This window comes from Hyperolius riggenbachi, chromosome 1, assembly GCF_040937935.1.
Source record: "Hyperolius riggenbachi isolate aHypRig1 chromosome 1, aHypRig1.pri, whole genome shotgun sequence".
In the NCBI taxonomy this organism is placed as follows: domain Eukaryota; kingdom Metazoa; phylum Chordata; class Amphibia; order Anura; family Hyperoliidae; genus Hyperolius; species Hyperolius riggenbachi.
Window position 1 is genome coordinate 325,373,868 of NC_090646.1, and position 21,801 is coordinate 325,395,668.

Below are 21,801 nucleotides of genomic sequence, written 5' to 3' on the forward strand. Positions count from 1 at the left end.
CTGGCGCAGACACTCTCGGTGCTCCTGGTATCTGCGCAGTTCCTCGCCGGTCAGGTTTGCCAACTCCAATTCCCGCTGGAGTCGTCGCTCCTTGGCCTGGAGATCAAACTGGCGCAGCCACTCTTGGTGCTCTGCTTCACGCTGGAGCTCCTCCGCCTCATGCTGGAGCATCGCTGCCTCATGCTGGCGCTGACATTCTCGGAACTCCTGGTACAAGCGCAGATCCTCGCCGGTCAGGTTTGCCAAACACTCCGGGGTTATCAGGACTGCAGGGAATAGAGGCATTAAGCAAGGTGGCGACAAGGATTCCATCTCTGGGGTTATGCCACCAGCTCAGCCTTGCTTGTGCTGCAAGCAGCAATGCCGTGCGATTCCTAGAGGGCTTGCACGTCAGGAACTGACCAATTTTGGTGAAACTGAACTGAATCAGACATTCAGAAGAGAAGAGTACAAGAAAGAGTAGGATATAGCAAAGAAAAAGTTAAGAAATGTAGACCAATCTATTCGCTATCAATGTGTACCGTTTTGTGCCCAGAACTTCGGTTCTGCAAGACAGGATACTTAGCGACCACTGTCTTATTGTTCTGGTTGCAAAGACTGAGTTTGTCAGATCTTTGCGCTCTGATTTCCCAAAAGCTGGCTATGCCTGGTTTTGGGGTGTGCTATCACCACCACTGCCCACCAATGAGACAATCCAGCCCCGCGATCCCGTCGAGATCTGCTCCCGTTAGCGTAAGCAGGAAGTACGGGCGCAGACGGACAACGAGACCGGTTGCTGGATCGTCAGAGGTAAGAAGAAAAGGGCGACAGAGCGTGCCAATCCCGTCTAATCTGCTCCCGTTAGCATACGCAGGAAGTACGGTGAACAGACTGACAATAAAGATTGGTCGCGCAGCTGCCGACAATATGTAATGGGACAAACATCCACCAATCCCGTATTACTAGGCCACTGTTGCCATGCAGGTCTCATGCACTAGAGACTGCTGGAGGCAAATTCACTGTGTGCGTAGTAAACGGTTAAGATTGGTTGGAGGTGCCCATACATGTACAATTCTGATTGTATATACAATCGGTAAACTAAAAATATCGATTTCGCGCTGGAAATCGGGTAAATAAAGTAAACTGCCACCACTCTCTCAAGTTCAGGGAGGAAAGAGACTCCCGCTATCATAATACGGTAGCCAGCCCAATCACGTTCAACACGCTCAAGTCACCGTTCGGGGAATAGTCACTTCCGACGGCTTAAAGACTGTGAGCAATGTGACCTTAAAGAAAGGTTACTGGGTCCCTATATGATGCAATCTCGAATTGTATTTATAATCGAGAAACGAAGTTATCGATTTCGCACAGGAAATCTGGTACTAGCTAATCCTAGAAGGAAGAAACGGTTATTTACAACCTAGCTAGCAAATCAACAATCATAAGCAAATCATAAAACAATGCGGTAGTATGACTGACTCTTCAGAGGGCAGATTCGTTATAGCAGCAATCACTGGCAGAGGGCAAAGTACCAGCCTGCCTCAAAAAATCCACAATCATTCCAGTTCCCAAGAAGCCGGGGATCTGCGATCTTAACAACTACAGGCCCGTAGCACTCACCCCCACCATCATGAAGATCCTGGAAAGGCTGGTCCTCCACCACCTGAAGCACTCAACTGACGCCCTCCTGGATCCACTTCAGTTTGCCTACAGGCCAAACAGATCTATCGAGGACGCCATCAACATCACTCTGGCGCACATCACTGACCACCTCGACAACCCGAACACCTACGCCAGGATCCTGTTCCTTGATTTCAGTTCGGCCTTCAACACAATATGCCCAGACATCCTATATGACAATCTTGTACACCTTGGCCTAGACTCCTTGCTGTGCTCCTGGATCAAGGATTTCCTCACAGACAGAACACAACGAGTGAAGCTCGGCAACTGCTCCTCGCAGGATAGAATCACAAACACGGGTGCCCCGCAAGGGTGTGTACTGTCCCCCATCCTGTTTTCCCTCTACACCAACAGGTGTACCTCTTCCACCGACTCTGTCAAGGTCATAAAATTTGCAGACGACACCACCATACTTGGTCTCATAAGCAGTGACGATGAACGCGCGTACCGGGACGAGATCGAACGCATCTGCAAGTGGTGCAAAGACAATCATCTTGTACTCAACGCAACAAAAACAGTCGAGCTGATAGTGGATTTCAGAAGGCGCCCTCACTTACTCAACCCTGTCTCCATCGAGGGCATCGACGTCTCCAGGGAGCCGAGCGTCCGTTACCTGGGTGCCACCATCACAGATGACTTAAGGTGGGTTGTAAACACCTCCAAGGCCCAGAAGAAGGCCCAGCAGAGGCTGTTCTTCCTAAGGCAGCTGAGGAAATTTGGGATGCCGCGGGAACTAATGATCACCTTTTACACCGCAACCGTGGAGTCTATTCTCTGCTCCTCTATTGTGGTTTGGTACGCAGGCGCCACGGCGAGTGACAGACTTAAGCTCCAGAGAGTAATCAATGCTGCCGAAAGGATCATTGGGTCTCCCCTACCACCCTTAGATCTCCTATACACCTCCAGACTGTGGTCTAGGGCAAACAAAATACTGAACGACCCCACTCACCCTGGCAGTCGATACTTTGACCGTCTGCCTTTGGGACGCCGATACAGATCGATCCTCACCAAGACCTCCAGACATTTGAGCACATTCTTTCCCCAGGCTGTCCTCCTGCTGAACTCGAACTACCACCCTAGCAAAGCCCCCCTAGCCCCTCCCTAGCCTGCACTGACGGTGCACCGTTGTTCAACCATTGAATCCCTTTTGCTCGCCACATTGTCATGCTGTTACCCCCCCTACTTATGTTTTTGCTCATCATGCTGTCGTGCTTAATCTTACTGCTATGCTGTAATGTTAATCTTACTGTTATGCTGTAAAGTTTGGATGTATGTTTGTAGATACTCCGCTCCTTCCCCATCTGTACGAAATGTCCCTTATCTGTATAACACCTTTCCCTGCCGTGTGAACCACAAAAAATTCCGGGCGCGACATCGTCGCACTCGGCGAAATAAAGATGATTCTGAGCAGCAATCAGATGACCAGAACAGGCACAAGACTGAACGATAAAATCGTTAGTTTATTTCTAAACTACATACACACAGCTTATTTTAGAACCGATTGATTGACAGAGAGAAGGCAAGAAAAGGAACAGGATGTCTGATTATATACAGTTCAAATACCGTTATTGGTAGTCCATGCGGCAATCGCAAGTCTTTGGAGAAAGTCCCAAAATGGCGGTTGCCATGCGGCCAACAGGCCTTTGTTAGAAAGTTCAAAGATGGAGGTTGGCCCGTGTCCCTGCGGGCTGCCAGGATGTTACTAGGCATCAGATTGAAGGTAAAGGACCCTGGACCATGTCAGTTTTGTTCCTCACTGTAGGTGGGAGGAGTTATGACACATACAAGTCCAGCCTTGCAATTTGAATAAGGCAATGCCCCCTTAGGCAGGGAGAGGTTTTGGGCCAATTCATATTTTGCCCGCTCTCAGCATCCCCGTAGGGAATATCAAGAACCCGAATGAATATTCACAATCAGCGTAAGTGTGTGAATCTGCTAATACCAAACACGAGGAGTCTGGATCGCTAATAGCACCGCCCCCCCCCCCCCTTTCACCTTACTGGCACTGGTTCCGAAAGATCCAGAGGGCTGAAAATCTCTCAGGACCAGGGTCATGTGGAATCTAATAAACTCCGTGAATTTGAGGGAACTGCGATCTTGGGAACACCAGAAATATTACCAAATTGTGCCTATTTATTAAATACAGTTTCTACAGTTTGGTTGAATCTTTGGGTGCCCAGATGGCGTGATAAGGATCATTCCTGTCTCCTTTCAACTCAGGCCACAAGGCAGCTAGGTGTCGGACTCCTGGTGGGTCGGTGCCGATCAGGCTGGAGAAAGCTACAATTTATGAGCTTCTGTCAACTGATATCTACCCTTCACCTGATGGATGAGGTCATAAACACCTCAGGGGGTCCCCTGTGCTGGCAGAGAATCTTTTCAACAGGAGGCTAATTAACTGACCATGAAAAGATTTCTCCAGCCCTTTGGTGAAGGGAAAAAAAAGTGTATTTAAACCAAAAACTGTCAGTTTGGGTGGTTTGCGAAGAACTAGCGTTGGTAACTCCATGACGCATTCGATATGTCATATCGACGGCGTCACAATCTATACCTTGTTTTTTCCGCCAGCAATTAGGCTTTCTTTGGGTGGTAAATTATGCTAAGAATTATTTTAATCTAACTGTATTATAATGGGAATAATAATAAAAAAATAAAAAAAAATGCATTATTTTTCAGTTTTCAGCCATTACAGTTTTAAAATAATTAATGCTACCATAACTAAAATCCACACATTTTATTTGGCCATTTGTCTTAGTTATTTAAATGTTAAAATTATACCCCTAGTTTAATGTATGGTGACAATATTTTATTTGAAAATAAAGGTGCACTTTTTCAGTTTTACATCCATCACTAATTTTTAGCCCAATATTTATTAATGTTATGTCCTCTTGACATAAATAACCATTTATTTTTATTCCCCAAAGTTAGTAGGTGTGTTATACTATTTGGCCACAAGATGTCCCTACTGAGCAAAAATCCCATTAGCGTACAATGTACGCTAATGGGGATACAATGTATCACTACATTGTAACCAGGGAAGTGACGTAGGCTTCCATCGGAAGCCTCTGATCACAGCAGCGGCGGGGAAGTTATGAATGGAAACATTGTTTCCATTCATAAATGTAACGATCGGGCGGCGGAAACCGTCGGAAATCGCGGCGGGAGATAGCACGGCGGCTCCAATTACAGAATAAACACTGTTTTTGAACAAAAACAGTGTTTATTCTGGGCGGACATGCTCGGATTGGCACAGGGGACTTTTGTCCCCTGCAGCCAATCCCCTCTGCTAGCAGCAGCAGCGTGATCGCGGGCATCTGCCCGCACGATTGCCTGCAGACCACCCAAACTGCAGGGACGTGACTAGCGCGTCCCTGCGGCTCTAGCACTTGCCGCTGCGGACGTGAAGCTCACGTCCGCGCGGCTGAAAAGGTTAACAAGAAGAATGAGAAAAAAAATGAAAAAATTAATTATTTCTCAGTTTTCGGCCATTATAGTTTTAAAATAATACATGCCTCCATAATTAAAACCAACATATTGTATTTGTCTATTTGTCCCGGTTATTACACCATTCAAATTATGTCCCTATTACAATGTATGGCGACAATATTTTATTTTGAAATAAAAGTGCATTTTTCCCGTTTTGCATCCATCCCTATTTACAAGCTTATAATTAAAAAAAAAAAAATAGAAATATTTCATCTTTACATTGATATTTAAAAAGTTTAGACCCTTAGGTAAATATTTACGTGTTTTTTTTTTATTGTAATTTTTTTTGTTTTTTTTTATTAAACATTTCATGTGGGTATTTTTTGGAGGGTGGGATTTAAATTGTCATTTTTAAATGTAAATATATGATTATTTTAATATTTTTTACATTTAGGCCATTTTTACATTTTGGCCACAAGATGGCAGCCATGAGTTTGTTTACGTGACGTCACTCTAAGCGTAACGTACGCTTAGAGGGACGCTAGAGCCAGAAAAAGCGAAACTTCCGAGAGAAGCTGTCGCTTTTTCTGCGGGGGAGAGGAATCAGTGATCGGGCACCATAGCCCGATTCACTGATTGCCTGGCTAACGAACCGCAGGCCGGGAGCACGCGTGCGATCGGCCGCGGGAGTGCACATGCCCTCCTGGACGTAACTTTTACATCCAGGAAGGTTAATTGGTTAATCACTACTAATCACAATGAAATTATCTATATCTTGTTTTTTTCACCACCAATTAGTCTTTTTGGGGTTGATATTTGTTTTCAGTAATTATTTTCTATGCATTTTAAAGGGAAAAACAAGGAGAAATTAAAAAATACACTATTTCTTCAATTTCATCCCCTATAGTTTTAATATAAACACCGCTACTGTGCATAAAACAGCAGCGCCGTATGATGTAAACAGTGGGAATTTCTTCCCCGCGTGTTTACAATTAGCCTGCGAGCCGCGATCGGAGGCGTGCAGGCTGTTTACGGAGACACCCTCCGTGAACTGACATGGAAAATTTCCATGTAATTTCACTTACGACCTGCCACCACCTATAGGCATTAGGCGGTCTTTAAGTGGTTAATTATATCCCTAGTACAAAGTATGGTGACAATATAGTATTTGGAAATAAAGGTGTATCTTTTCTTTGGTGTTTTCTCCCCCCCACTATTTTCACATGCACGGGAATGCACGAGCACTTGCGCATATGCATGCGCACAGCGGCAGCAGCACTGTCTGACTTATAAAAAAAACGTCCTGGAGCCATTAAGAGGCTCTAGCAGGACGTTGTTATAAGTCAGCTTGTCATTAAGTGGTTAAGATTATTTTTTGTGAAATTAAATTTGACCTCATGCTACAAATGACCATTTTCAGTTTTTTACAACCTATAAAATGTTCTGTCTGTGTTCTGTCGTGCGTAATAATTTGAAATAGTGTATTTAGCTTTTTTTTATTTAAAAAAAAAACATACATTATCAGAAGGTTAAGAAAAATTCGAATTATACTCTAATGATTGAGGACTCAAAAACTATGCTCACTGCATCAACTATTTAGGAAAAGCATAAAAAAATATCATTTGCATAATAATTTGGAACAGTGTGTATTCTACTAGCATTTCTGTATTTATATGTATACAATTATCTATTTTTATGTACCCAAGTTTTTTTTACCCTGTAATATGATGGTGCTACATAAAATCGATGATAATAATAATAATATTTACCAGATAGAAAATCCGAAATCTATGCAAATAAGAGACTATGGGCTTGATTCACTATGCGGTGCTAACCTACTTAGTACGTCTAAAGTCTTTAGGCGCGCTAACCAGGGTACTAAGTAGGTTAGCACTGGTTTTCTCAATCAGATCGCGTGCAAGTTTTGCGCGCGCAAAGTCTTATGTGCACGCTAAGTCCCATAGGCTTTAATGGGCACTTCGCGCGGAGCGCCCTGTGCACAGCGCACGTAAAGTTTTGAGCGCATAACTTTGCGCGATGCGGTTCGCGCGCAAATTATCGCACGAGAAGCTCTTTTAGGCGTGCTAAGGGGGTTTTCACAGGCGTGCTAACAGTTAGCACTGCTTTGTGAATCAAGCCCTATATGTGCAGTGGCAATACCGCACCATTACCAATAGTTTGGTATGGCCTTAATTAACAGATCACAGTCAGTTAAACATGTTTAATAAAGTTAAAAGCAGAAGGCTCCGCACACACATCCAGGGCTGTGGAGTCGGTCCAAAAATCCACCGACTCCGACTCCTCGGTTTAGGATTCCACCGACTCCGACTCCTCTAATTTGCATATTACAATTTTGTTGATTAAAAGTATGTAACATGAAATTCGTCTCTTAACTGCCAACGCTTAGGAATTTTACAAGACAACTGAAGTGAGAAGGATATGTAGACTACTATATTTATTCCCTTTAGACTAAAACTAGTCCTTGGTAAGAGTACTTGTAAAAGGTACAAACCGGAACAAAGAACATCTATCAGGCCCTAGGCAATGTAAGTGTGGGTACATGCAAGAATGATGTGCAGGTACTCTGCAGGGGAATGAGGAGATTCTTCCTCTATTACACATTCTTCATGCACAATCTGAACAAGGTTTATGGGTGACAGACAACACCTCTGTGTTCAATGTGCACAGCATTCTCAGTGGATTCCCTGCAGCTCTGTGGGGAGTGCATATGTAGAGTATAGTACTACTGTGTAACAAAGTAAACCTGAGACAGATGGAATTAAAGTTTTATACATACCTGGGGCTTCCTCCAGCCGCCTTCAGGATAATCAGTCCCTCGTTGTCCTCCTCCACCACCTGGATCTTCTGCTATGAGTCCAGGTACTTGAGCCAGTCGGGCGTAGTGCGCATGCACACACTCCGCCGCCAGGAGCATACTACACCTGTGCAGCACTATTGCGCAGGTGCAGAATGTTTTTGGCTGTGGGAGCGGCATGCGGCCGGACAGCGCCGACTGGCTGAATTACCAGGACTCATAGCAGAAGATCCGGGTGGTGGAGGACAGCGAGGGACTGATTAGCCTGAAGGGGGCTGGAGGAAGCCCCAGGTATGTATAAAACTTTACTTTTCATCCATCTCAGGTACCCTTTAATTTGTAGTCACCAAACCAGATTTTAACAACATATCAAATTATTTGATTTCATCAGCAAAGGGAGTGCATACATTTGCATAAATCAGCATCAGTGCAGAATTATTTCCATCTCATTGACCATCTCTATTAGTGACACAGCTCTACACATCAGGCTTTATTCTTACAGCATAGATGTTATTTAGTATATATAAGAAATTCCTGTGTATACATCATATATACAGTCACAATCAGATATGTATATCTGACCTTAAAAATACGGGGACTGCTTTATTGAAGCAGCACAAGTAACTAATTTTGATTGGTTTATTTCATTTTTGTGGACTAAGCACAGCTATTACTGTATATATACTGTATATACACATTATTTTTAATGACTATTATCTGAGAAATAGAACATTTTATCATATTTTCTATTTTAATTACAGTTACAAATTCATTAGGAGTCGGAGTCGGTGCATTTTTTCCCGACTCCGACTCCAGGCACCCAAAATTGCCCGACTCCGACTCCACAGCCCTGCACGCATCCAATTATAATCTGCAGATGACTGTCTGATTTTACCACTGCCATGCAGTATGAGGGCCAGTATGAAGGCTGTTTAACCACTTGCTGACTGCCCATAGCGAGATGGCGGCGGCAAAGTGGCATGCCCAGGACCACGTAACGCCAATAGGCGTCAGGTCCTAGGACCCTCTCTGGCCGGGGATCGCGCGCTGTGATGCGCATGCATCGGCCGGCAATAGGCTCCGCCCACCCGCGACGTCAACCCACCAGCCGTTTGGAAGCGCCGGCAGGTTGTAAACCACTCGATTGCCGCAATGGAAGCGTATAATACGCTTTGTAATGTATGCAAAGCGTATTATACAGGCTGCTTCCTGCCCTGGTGGTCCCAGTGATCGAGGGACCACCAGGGCAGGCTGCAGCACTCCCTGTCTGCACCCAAGCACACTGATCTGCCCCCCCCTGCCCACCCCCCCGGACCCCTGTTTGCACCCAGTCACCCCCCTAATCACCCATCAATCACTCCCTGTCAACGCTATTTTTTAGATTAGGTCCTAAACTGCCCCCTTGGGGCTCCTGATCACCCCCCACCCTCAGATCCTCCCCAGACACCCTCCCCCGTGTACTGTATACATCTATTCTCCCCTGTAATCACCCACTGATCACCTTTCAATCACAAATCAATCACCCCTTGTCACTGCCACCCATCAGCTCAGACCCTAACCTGCCCCTTGTGGGCACCTGATCACCCGCCCACACCCTCAGATTGCCCGCAGACCCACCCTCAGATCACCTCCGAAAGTGCATGGTTTACATCTGCTCTCCCCTTTAATCACCCAGTGATCACCCATCAAACACCCCGTCACCACCTGTCACTGCTACCCATCAGATCAGACCCTAATCTGCCCCTTGCGGGAACCCAATCACCCGCCACACCCTCAAATAGCCCCCCAGACCCGCTCTGATCAACTCGCCAGTGCACTGCTTGCATATATTCTCCCCTGTAATCACCTGCTGATCACCAATCAATCACCCCGTCACCCCCTGTCACTGCTACCCATTAGATCAGACCCTAATCTGCCCCTTGCAGGCACCCAATCACCCGCCCACACCCTCAAATAGCGCCCCCCCAGACCCGCTCTGATCAACTTGCCAGTGCATTGCTTGCATATATTCTCCCTTGTAATCACCTACTGATCACCTATAAATCACCCCGTCACCCCCTGTCACTGCTACCCATCAGATCAGATCAGACCCTAATCTGCCCCTTGCGGGCACCCAATCACCCGCCCACACCCTCAGATAGCCCCCCAGACCCCCTCTGATCACATCCCCAGTGCATTATTTACATTTGTTCTCCCCTCTAATCACCCACTGATCACCCATCAATCACCCCCTGTCACCACCTGTCACTGTTACCCATCATACCCATCAGATCAGACCCTCATCTGCCCCTTGCAGGAACCCAATGACCCGCCCACACCCTCAGATCGCCCTCAGATACCCCTAATAACCTCCCCAGTGCATTGCTTGCATCTATTCCCCCCTCTATTCACACATCAATCACCTCCTGTCACTCCCTAGCACACCTACCCATCAAATCAGGCCCTAATTTGCCCCGTGTGGGCTCCTGATCACTCAGCCAAACCCTCAGATCCCCCCTCAAACCCCCTTCCGATCACCTCCCCAGTGCCTTGATTGCATCTATTCTCCCCTCTAATCACCCCCTGAGACACCCATCAATCACCTCCTGTCACCACCTAGCACTCCTATCCATCAGATCAGGCCCTAATCTGCCCTCCTGCGGGCTTCTGATCACCCGGCCAAATCCTCACCCGCCCCACCGCAGTGACAATTTTTTTTTCTGATCACTGCTGGTACGACTTAATTGTGGCTGAGACCAACCGTTATGCCACACAATACGCAACCGCCAATCCAAGAAGCTACTATGCCAAGCCTTTTCGGTGGAAGCCACTCCAAGTTTCCGAACGTAACATTTTTTTGGGGCCTTCGCCTTAACATGGGTCTAGTCAAAAAGAATGTATTGCGGTCTTATTGGTCTACGCACCCAATACATCACATGCCCATGTTCTCTGCTGCCATGTCCAGGTCACGATTTGAGAACATCCTGCGCTTCCTGCACTTCAGTGACAATACAACCTGTCATCTAACAGGCCACCCTGCTTATGACCGGTTCCACAAAATTCGGCCCCTCATAGACCACCTGTCATCAAAATTTGCAGATGGTTATACACCTGAACAGTCATTTTGAGGCATTTGGTTTCTAGACTACTCCTCCCGGTTTAGGGCCCCTAAAATGCCAGGGCTGTATAGAAACCCAACAAGTGACCCCATTTTAGAAAGAAGACTCCCCAAGGTATTCCGTTAGGTGTATGATGAGATCATAGAGGATTTTATTTTTTGTCAAAAGTTAGCGGAAATTGATTAGTTTTTTTTCACAAAGTGTCATTTTCCACTAACTTGTGACAAAAAATAAAATCTTCTATGAACTCACCATACACCTAACGGAATACCTTGGGGGTGTCTTCTTTATAAAATGGGGTCACTTGTGGGGTTCCTATACTGCCCTGGCATTTTAGGGGCCCTAAACCGTGAGGAGTAGTCTAGAAACCAAATGTCTCAAAATGACCTGTGAATAGGACGTGGGGCCCCTTAGCGCACCTAGGCTGCAAAAAAGTGTCACACATGTGGTATTGCCGTACTCCGGAGAAGTAGTAGAATGTGTTTTGGGGTGTATTTTTACACATACCCATGCTGGGTGAGAAAAATATCTCTGTAAATGACAATTCCATTTACAGAGATATTTCTCCCACCCAGCATGGGTATGTGTAAAAATACACCCTAAAACACATTATACTACTTCTCCTGAGTACGGTGATACCACATGTGACACTTTTTTGCAGCCTAGGTGCGCTAAGGCGCCCAAAGTCCTATTAGCACCTTTAGGCTTTACAGGGGTGCTTACAATTTAGCAACCCCCAAAATGCCAGGACAGTAAACACACCCCACAAATTACCCCATTTTGGAAAGTAGACATCCAAAAGTATTCAGAGAGGGGCATGGTGAGTCCGTGGCAGATTTCTTTTTCGTTTGTCACAAGTTAGCAGAAATGGAAACTTTTTTTATTTATAAATTTTTGTCACAAAGTGTCATTTTCCGCTAACTTGTGACAAAAAATAAAATCTTCTATGAACTCACCATGCCTCTTAGTGAATACCTTGGGATGTCTTCTTTCCAAAATGGGGTCATTTGGGGGGTATTTATACTATACTGGATTTCTAGTACCTCATGAAACCTGACAGGTGCGCAGAAAAGTCACTTTTTGCACCATAGTTTGTAAACGCTATAACTTTTACCCAAAACAATAAATATACACTAATTGGAATTTTTTTTTATCAAAGACATGTAGCACAATAAATTTGGACAAAATGTATATAGAAATTTTACTTTATTTGAAAAATGTCAGCACAAAAAGTAAAAAAAAAAATCATTTGACAAAATTCATGTCTTTTTTGATGAATAGAAATAAAAACTAAAAATCACAGCAGCAATCAAATAGCACCAAAAGAAAGCTGTATTAGGGACAAGAAAAGGAGTTAAAATTCATTTAGGTGGTAGGTTGTATGACCGAGCAATAAACCGTGAAAGCTGCAGTGGTCTGAATGGAAAGAAGTGTCTGGTCCTTAAGGGGTTTTATGACTACAGTCCTTAAGTGGTTAAGGTATGCGCTCATACTACATGGAACATGTAAAATTGACCAGTCATCTGCAAATAAAAATTGGATGTGTGTATAGGCCTTAAGACTTTCCAACAAAATATTGCTAACTCATATCAAATTTAACATACCTGCAGAGAGGGAATATGTGCTCGTCTTTTATGAACAGTATTGGAGGTAGTTTTTGAAGCCATACCAGCAAGGGTACGATGCTGAAGGGAAGATGAGCTACTACGTGTTGATGGGCTCTTCTCTGCATTGAAGAAATATATAAATATCAGTAAATTAATGCAATATACACTAGGGTTAACTAAGACTGGAAAAAAAGAGAAATATAAGTGATCTAAGACTGGAGAACAAGAGAAAATAAGTGATCTAGCAAACCTTAACTATTTAACAACTGTCAGCCATCAGTAGGCAATAGTCTTTCACTTCGGTTATGTCAGTATATAGCAAGGGTTGCTGAAAAATAAATTGCACCTTATGTTCTTGCAGTCGCATCCATGAATCCAGAGAAAAAATGTTCTATTACATCCAGGACTATAATTATTTAAAAGAATAATTCTCATTGTATATGCATGAACATGGCTGCAACTGTAAATAATTACTGGATGATGTAATAGCAATGCCACTTGACTAGAGATGGTAACAGATGGATGATGGAAGCAGCTATGTAAGGCAGGGAGGGGTGGGAACAAACCAGGGGCATGAACAAACCAGGGACGTAGCAATAGCCATAGCAGCTGGAGCCCTGGAGCATAGGGGGCCCAGGGGGTATTTAATGTATTCACCATTAACTTTCTTGTGTTTCTCCAACCTCTGACTGTCTCTGTGCCCATGCACTAGGTGCAGTTTGATTACACCATTGCCGCCGCCACCACCAACACCCCCCCCCCCCTCTGAGTCTTATGCCATGCACATAAAGAAAAAAATGCAATTTCAGGGCAAAGAAAACTATACAAACCAAAAATGAAGAAATAAGATAAAGGGTTCACTTTAAGCTGCACATAGAAAATAAAAAAAAAATCAGCAGGCAACTGAACATGCATACACTTACAAAGCAAATGGAAGATGGAATAAGCTACCTGTCTATAAGAAGAAACTATAACAATAAGAACAGGTCTGACTGTTCCATACAAAAGCAGCAAATTCACAGTTAGACACCTACAGAAACAATATAATTACCGTATATACTCGCATACAAGACGAATTTTTGACCCCCAAAAAGGGGGTCAAAAGTTGGGGGGTCGGCTTGTATGCGAGTCTTCCCTGGTGGTATAGTGGTGGGTGTTCCGCCCCCCCCTCCCCGCTCCCCCCGCGGCCGCCGCTGCTATTACCTGCAGGCAGCGGCCGCTTCCTAATCCGCGTTCCTCTTCTTAAACTTTTCAGCGTGTATCACAGCAGCGCGCCCGGTGCTGCTGCTGTGACGATGCAGGGGCAGGAAAGAGCGGTTCCCTTGGTAACGGCGATACAGATCGCCGTTATAGGGAGCCGCGCTCTTTCCTGCACTCTGCATCGTCACAGCACGCTGAAAAGTTTAAGAAGAGGAACGCGGATTAGGAAGCGGCCGCTGCCTGCAGGTAATAGCAGCGGCGGGGAGGGAGCCGGGAGTACTACCTACCTATGCTGGGCACTATACTGGCTAAACTGGGCACTATACTGGCTAAACTGGGCACTATACTGGCTAAACTGGGCACTATACTAGCTAAACTGGGCACTATACTAGCTAAACTGGGCACTATATTGGCTAAACTGGGCACTATACTAGCTAAACTGGGGCACTATACTGGCTAAACTGGGCACTATACTAGCTAAACTGGGCACTATACTAGCTAAACTGGGGCACTATACTGGCTAAACTGGGCACTATACTAGCTAAACTGGGCACTATACTAGCTAAACTGGGCACTATACTGGCTAAACTGGGCACTATACTGGCTAAACTGGGCACTATACTGGCTAAACTGGGCACTATACTAGCTAAACTGGGCACTATACTGGCTAAACTGGGCACTATACTGGCTAAACTGGGCACTATACTAGCTAAACTGGGCACTATACTAGCTAAACTGGGCACTATACTAGCTAAACTGGGCACTAAACTGGGCACTATACTGGCTAAACTGGGCACTATACTAACTAAACTGGGCACTATACTGGCTAAACTGGGCACTTTACTAGCCATACTGGGGCACTATACTAGCTAAACTGGGCACTATACTAGCTAAACTGAGGCACTACCTACCCATACTGGGCGCTATACTGGGCACTATACTGGCTATACTGGGCACTTTACTAGCTATACTGGGCACTATACTAGCTATACTGGACACTACCTACCTATACTGGGCACTATACTAGCTATACTGGGACACACTGGGGGGCTGCACCAATCCAGCATTTCCTACCCCCGGCTTATATGGGGGTCAATCATTTTTCCCAGTTTTTTCAGGGAAAAGTTGGGGGGTCGGCTTATATGCGGGTCGGCTTATATGCGAGTATATACGGTATTCTTTCCAATACCTTGCTGAGTGGAGTGAGTGGACTGAGAGGAGGACGTTGGTAAACCTGGCACATGAGCAATTCGTTTTTTCTCTCCTGGCAAAGCCAGAGGCGACTTCTGCACATTGGTGGTTAATGGAATAACTTGTTGTTGAGACAGTAGTTCTATGGCTTGCTCCTGTGCTTTCTTTATTCTCCGATAACAAATCTCCTGAGGTGTAGGGCGGCGAGCTGAACAAACAGGTTTACTGGCAGAATCAGCCTGATGGAAAACGCAAATGTGAATACAATAGAAATGTTGCACATGCACAGTCCTCACCCACATCAAGACAGCTGTTTATTGGGCCCAAAATAACCAAACAGTGCACCGTCCCAGGATATTGCAGTATAAATCCATGTCATATAGCAGATTCTGTTTAGCTGACCCTGGGTGCTCCTTTAACCAGTTCAGGACCATAGGCGTACACCCCCCCCCCCCCCCCCCCCCCAGTGACCAAGCTATTTGTTGCAATGTAGTGCTCTGCAGCTTTAAAAGCTTGCTGCAGAGCCATACTATGTAGCACACAAGTGATCCCCCCCCCCCTTTTCTCTGCCCACCAACTTTCTGTTGGTGGGCTCTGATCACTGCTGTGAGGTTTGTTTATTTTTTTTATTTATTTGCATTTTATTTTTAAATAAAATTTGGCTATTTTTGTTGTTTTTTTTACTTATTTTCGTTACTCCCCTCCCTCCCTCCCCCTGCCAATCAGGGCAATCCTCTCTCATAGGCATCAGCCTATGAGAGGGGATCGCAATCGGAGTGTCTCTAGGGCAGTGTTCCCCAACCCTGTCCTCAAGGCCCACCAACAGTGCATGTTTTTCAGAAAACCACAAACATGCACAGGTGAGGTAATTAGTGTCTCAGCAGAGCTGATTAACTACCTCTGTGGATTTCTTCAAAACATGCACTATTGGTGGGCCTTGAGGACAGGGTCGGGGATCACTGCTCTAGGGGACAGCAGAGTGACACGGCTGTCCACAGTACAGCGCTGCTGTAAATCACAGCACTGTACACGGCAGTTTTGCAGTCTAACAGTCTCCTAGCGGCGATCGCCACTGGTAGAATGATGGTGGAGCGGAGGTCCGTTTCTCAAGCAGGGATGTGCGTGCGATCGCTGTAAAACCCCAACCCAGGACTTGACTCCTTTCAGCGTTAGGCAGTCCTGGGGCTCCCACCTTCCTGTTGCCTATCGGCATTAGGCAGTCGGGAAGGAGTTAAAATGCAGAGGATCTTGATGTGAATTCAAGTCACGTCATTTGTCAGTGAGCACACATCAAACAAGTGTCTCTTTCTTTTTTCAAATGTTTTTTATTTTCCAGAAAATTTTGGTCAGTAACCAAGATAACTTACATACAGGTTATTATGTCACCATTGACACCATATGAACAGGATAGAATAAAACAGATAATTTCCTCTCCTTCCTCCCATTACCCCCCACCCCCAACCACTCTCTTTTCTCTTAGTTATTTAATCACCAAAGTCCAGACGGCCCAAAGTGTTGGCAATTCGTCCTTTAAGATACCATGTAGGGTATTTGAAAGGAGTGATTACATTCTGTAGTTCCGTTCTTGACATTGAGCCCAGCAAAAATGGTTTCTATTCTTTAAAAACTTCCCCGTTCCTTTGTTTTCATGCATGCAGGCATTCAATATTTCCATCATAATTATTATTATTGATTTATAAAGCGCCATCATATTCCGTGGCGCTGTACAAAGTAAGAAACAAACATGGGTACATACAGACAATGGTGTACACTAATATTCAAGATACATAATTCGTGACAAAATACAAAAAATGATACAGCATACAGAATACAAAATACATAAGTGGTAATGACCGTGATAAAAGTAACATGATGAATAAAATGTATAATGATTTGCAAGACACAAAAGGAGGAGAGCGCCCTGCCCTTGCGAGCTTACAATCTAAATCTACGAACTATTGCGATGGACTGTTTTTGCACTGCCACAGTTTGAACCGTCTTTGCACTGCACACGGGATGGTCTGTATTGCATTGCCCTTGTCTCCCATGTTGTCTGCAGCAACATCACTGCACTACGCCCTTGGTGGCGGTGAGGCGGCACTTACATCCATGGCTCCAGCATCACTCCTTCCTCCTCGCACCTCCTTCACCAGGTCGCAGCTCCTCAAATGGGAAAACGCAGACTTGCCCCCAGTGGGCAGGCTCCTGTATGAGACTGTCTGGAACCATATCCAGGAAATCACTCCCTCTGCGTGTGGGCTCAGCAAGGGCCAGCGGAGAAGAGGATGTCGGGCGGGCGCCAGGGTGAGACTGCAGAGTAAAAGTCTGCGGTCAGCCATCCCCGCAATCCTTCTAGCAAACGTCCGTTCCCTCCCCAACAAGCTGGACGAACTGCAGCTCCTCATTGATAAGAGAGAACTTGGCAACAACACACCAGTTCTTTGCTTCACAGAAACGTGGCTTCACAACGACATCCCCGATAGCGCCCTTCACCTCCCAGGTTTTAGCCTCATCCGAGCAGACCGCGACAGCACCCTCTCTGGAAAAAGGAAAGGTGGAGGTATCGGTTTTTACATCAGCCCCACCTGGTGCTCCAACATCTCCATACTTGCCAAAGTATGCTCCCCGGAACTTGAGCTTCTCCTCATAAACTGCAGACCACAATACTCGCCCAGGGAGTTCTCTTCCTATGTCCTTGTTGGCGCATACATCCCTCCGGATGCTGATGTCAAATCTGCCCTGCGCATTCTCAGCGACACAGTCACGCAGTGGGAGATGTCCCTCCCAGACTCTCTGTTCATTATAATGGGGGATTTCAATAGGGCAAAGCTCCACCAAGAGCTACCACGCTTCCATCAGCACATTACCTGCCCCACCAGGAACACTAACACCCTCGATCACTGCTACACGGTCCTGAAAGGTGCATATAAGGCCGTTCCGTGGGCAGCACTTGGCTCATCCGATCACTGCCTCATGCACCTGATACCAACCTACAAGAGGCGCCTGGAAACTGCAAAACCAGTCCTGAAATCCACCAAAGTATGGTCAAGTTAGGCTAAGCTACAACTTCAAGCCTGCTTCGACTGCACGGACTGGGAGGCCCTGGAATCACCAAACCTTGATGAGTGGGCGGACAACGTATCATCATATATTCGCTTCTGGGAGGACCAGTGTATACCAACAAAAACTTTTAAACTTTATCCAAACGACAAACCATGGTTCACCAAAAAAACTACGACATCTGCGGTATTGCAAGGAAGCTGCAAACAGGGCTGGTAACCAGGAAGACTACAGAAGGGCAAAAAACAACCTGAACAGGGAACTGAGAGGGGCCAAAAAGAGCTATGCGGAAAAGTGGAGACAGAAACTCTCCTCTAACGTCTCCCGAGCTGTATGGAAGGGACTCAGGGTTGCCACCAACTATAAGCCACCCCCTCAACATGCAAATCCCAGCACTGAGCTTTTTGAGAACCGCAGTGACTTCTACTGTAGATTTGAGAACCAAACGGCAAGTGCAAGGCTACCAGAGCCACCTGTTCCTCCTTCCACCTCACCTGCTTCTGACTGCGAACGAGGGAGACATCCTGAGGCACCTGTCAAGGCTAAATACTAGGAAAGCCTCAGGCCCAGACGGTGTGTCACCAACATGCCTGAAAACCAGTGCACAACAGCTAGGTCCTATTCTCTCTGCCATCTTTACCAGATTCCTCCAGGAAGGCAAAGTTCCTGCTTGTTTCAAGAGGTCGACCATCATCCCTGTACCCAAGAAGCAGGGAGTCACCGACCTCAACAACTTCAGACCTGTGGCTCTCACATCCGTCATTATGAAAACTTTTGAAAGCATGGTCATGCCCCTTCTAAAAGTCTCAACAGAGCCCCTGCTAGACCCACACCAGTTTGCATACAGAGCGAACAGGTCCACCGACGACGCCATCAACATATGCCTGGAGTCAGTCTACAAGCACCTGGACAGAGCGAATTCATACGTCAGGTTCCTCCTCCTTGAGTGAACCCATCACGGAACCTGATAAGGAGGAAGATGTTATGACAAATGACCGGATGAATTGGAAGGCATTGTTTTCAGATGGTGGTGCGAATTCAGAGGGCCCCAAAAAATCAGTACATGCAGGGAGGCTGGAGTTTAAGTGGGCTAAAACTGCAGAAAAAGAGGTGAAATTGTTCTGGTCTAGCAAGACTTTCCAACAGTATGAGGATAAAGGTTATGTCTCTAGAGGGTTCAGGAGATACTACGAGCCCCTAGAGTATAAAGATGATCCTGTATTTGTTGAGAAATGGAAAGATTTTCACCTCTCACACTGGAAAAATCTCACCAATCTAGTAAAGGAGAGAACTGCACAGGAACACGTTAAAGTGATGGAGGAGGGAGAGAGAATTCAGGCACAGCTTAAGGAGGTGGTGGGTGAAGAAAAATTTAAAAGCATATTTACAAAAATCAACAAAAAAGTGGAAAATGTTGAAAAGGAAACTAAAGAAAGGAAATTGTCTAAATATCTAAGAGATCAAGAAGACTTCCTTAATGGGAAAGTCTTTGAGTGGATCCCGGCCTCTCAACGCCCCCCCAGACGCTTCCTTAGACGTCAGCCGAAAGAAGGGTGGACCACAGACTCTGGGTCTGACTCAGGCAATGATGGAGGGCCCAATAAAAAGAAGCCCAATAAGAAGGGGAACCCTAAGAGGAAAGATGTCCCTTTAGGAGGAGAAGGAGAGGGGGCAGGAGAAGGGGGAGGAGGAGAGAAGAGACAAGTGACCTGGAAAGGGCTACCACAGAATTAAGTCATGAGATGGAGGAAGTTGAAAGTAATGAATTGCAGATAGTCAACATCAGCGGTTTGCATATACCTGATGAATGTCTACAGACTCTAAAGAAGGGTTTAAACTTTGCGATTGTCCAGCAATTTGACTATTTCAGATTTGAAGTGGATCTTTATATGGCAGTAAGAAGATTAAGCATTGATAAGTTCTATGCTATAAAACAGTCGAAAGGTGAAGGGGTGACATCTGAGGAGGATCCTTCTATAGGCAGCCTTGGTTTTATACCTCCTGAACTATCAAGTACCCAGGACCTGCAGTGTCTGCGGATCCTGGAGGATTTATTGAAAGAGAATAGATCTTATGAGGAGGCACAACAGACTTTCAGACCATGTAAATCGATTAGACCATTTCCTGTATCAGCAGGGTCTTCGCTTGATATTTTTCAACAAACTGTGCTTAGGGAAATGAAAGCGTTGATATACCCTGAAGAGAAATCCAATTTGACATCTGTGGAGGTTAGGGCACTGTCCTGGCTAAGGTCACGGGAGGACTTGATTGTAAAAAAAGCCGACAAAGGCGGTAACATCGTGATTATGAGTGTTGATTATTATAAAAAGGAGGCTTATCGCCAGTTAAATGATACCAATTGTTACGTGAAATTAAAATCGAGTCCAACCCTGACCTACCAGAGACAGCTGAGATCTCTTTTAAGAGTAGGAGTAGAGCAGCAGGTGATTTCTAAATCTGTTGGTGAGGGGCTGCTTCCGTCTTCACCTATATCACCGGTCTGGTACTTCCTTCCCAAGATTCATAAATCCCTGGTGGAGCCACCGGGCAGGCCGATCGTCTCGGGACGGGGGTCCCTGACGGAGCCCCTGTCCCGATACCTGGACCACGCCCTGAGGCCCTTGCTGTCCGGCGTACCATCGCTACTGAGGGATACGATGGACCTATTGGATAGGATCCACAATTGGCCACATGACACAGATTGGTCGGTGGCCAGTATTGATGTAGTGAGTCTATATAGTCGTATCCCTCAGGCGATGGGGGTCCGGACGGTACAGGGCCTGATGCAGAGGACGGGATGGAGTGAACAATTGGTTGATTTTGTGGGCAGTGGCCTTCAGTTTGTCTTAGAGCATAACGCCTTCCAATTTGAGGATGTATGGTATCGGCAGATAACAGGTACAGCAATGGGGACCTGTGTGGCCCCCACATTTGCTAATTTATATCTAGCCGAGTGGGAAAGACGTTATGTTCTTTGCGAGTCCAATCCATTCCGTTCCTCAATCGGGGTGTGGTCCAGGTATATAGACGACGTCCTGGTCGTTTGGTCGTCCACCAGGGAGGAATTTGATGCATTTTTGAAATATCTGCAGAACAATGATATGAATATGCAGTTTACTAGTGAATGGGGAGGGAAGGAGGTGCCATTCCTGGATTTGGTGGTAGGACTTTCCACTCAGGGATATTATACAAAGGGTTATCGCAAGGAAACCGCGACAAATGCGGTCCTTCACTGGGACAGCTACCACCCAGAACATACTAAAAGATCAATTCCCTTTAGCCAGTTTATGCGACTGAGACGCAATAATAAGACAGATGAAGACTTTTTGTCCCAGGCTAGTGAACTCAAATGTCGATTTGTACAAAGGGGGTATCCGAAAAAAGTAGTTGATGAAGCACTGCAGAGAGCATACAGGAAACCAAGAAGTTGGAAAAGAATAAACAACCCCTCGAGAGGGGGGAAGGACTCTCCGAAGAGACCGTTCTTTACGTTTGATTTTTCTCCAATGGCAGGAAAGATCAGGGAAACCGTTAATAAACATTGGACAATGCTTAGGGAGGATCCATTCCTGAAGGACAGGGTGAAGAACCCACCAATTGTATCTTTCAGAAGATGCAGGACAATAGGGGACAGGGTGATGAGCAGTGAATTTAAGAGAAGGGATAAGTTGACGTGGTTATCAGGTTATAGGCCAAGTGGTAATTACCCATGTGGTCACTGCTCTACCTGCCCCTTTACTGAGAA

General features: G+C 45.7%; 1 protein-coding gene across 6 annotated transcripts in view; it reads right to left on the reverse strand.

Annotated features, from left to right (window-relative positions):
* The window catches only part of REXO1 (RNA exonuclease 1 homolog), a 373,818-nt gene that overhangs the window by 230,569 nt on the left and 121,448 nt on the right, over positions 1 to 21,801 (reverse strand). For 5 of the 6 annotated variants that reach the window (XM_068233861.1, XM_068233862.1, XM_068233864.1 and 2 more), the window contains exons 4-5: positions 14,995 to 15,235; positions 12,603 to 12,724 (exon numbers count right to left, since the gene is read on the reverse strand). The exons of the other annotated variant lie outside the window; for it this stretch is intronic. In XM_068233861.1, coding sequence (XP_068089962.1) covers positions 12,603 to 12,724; positions 14,995 to 15,235 — 363 coding nt within the window. The remainder of the gene's footprint in view (positions 1 to 12,602; positions 12,725 to 14,994; positions 15,236 to 21,801) is intronic. 6 annotated transcript variants of the gene reach the window in all.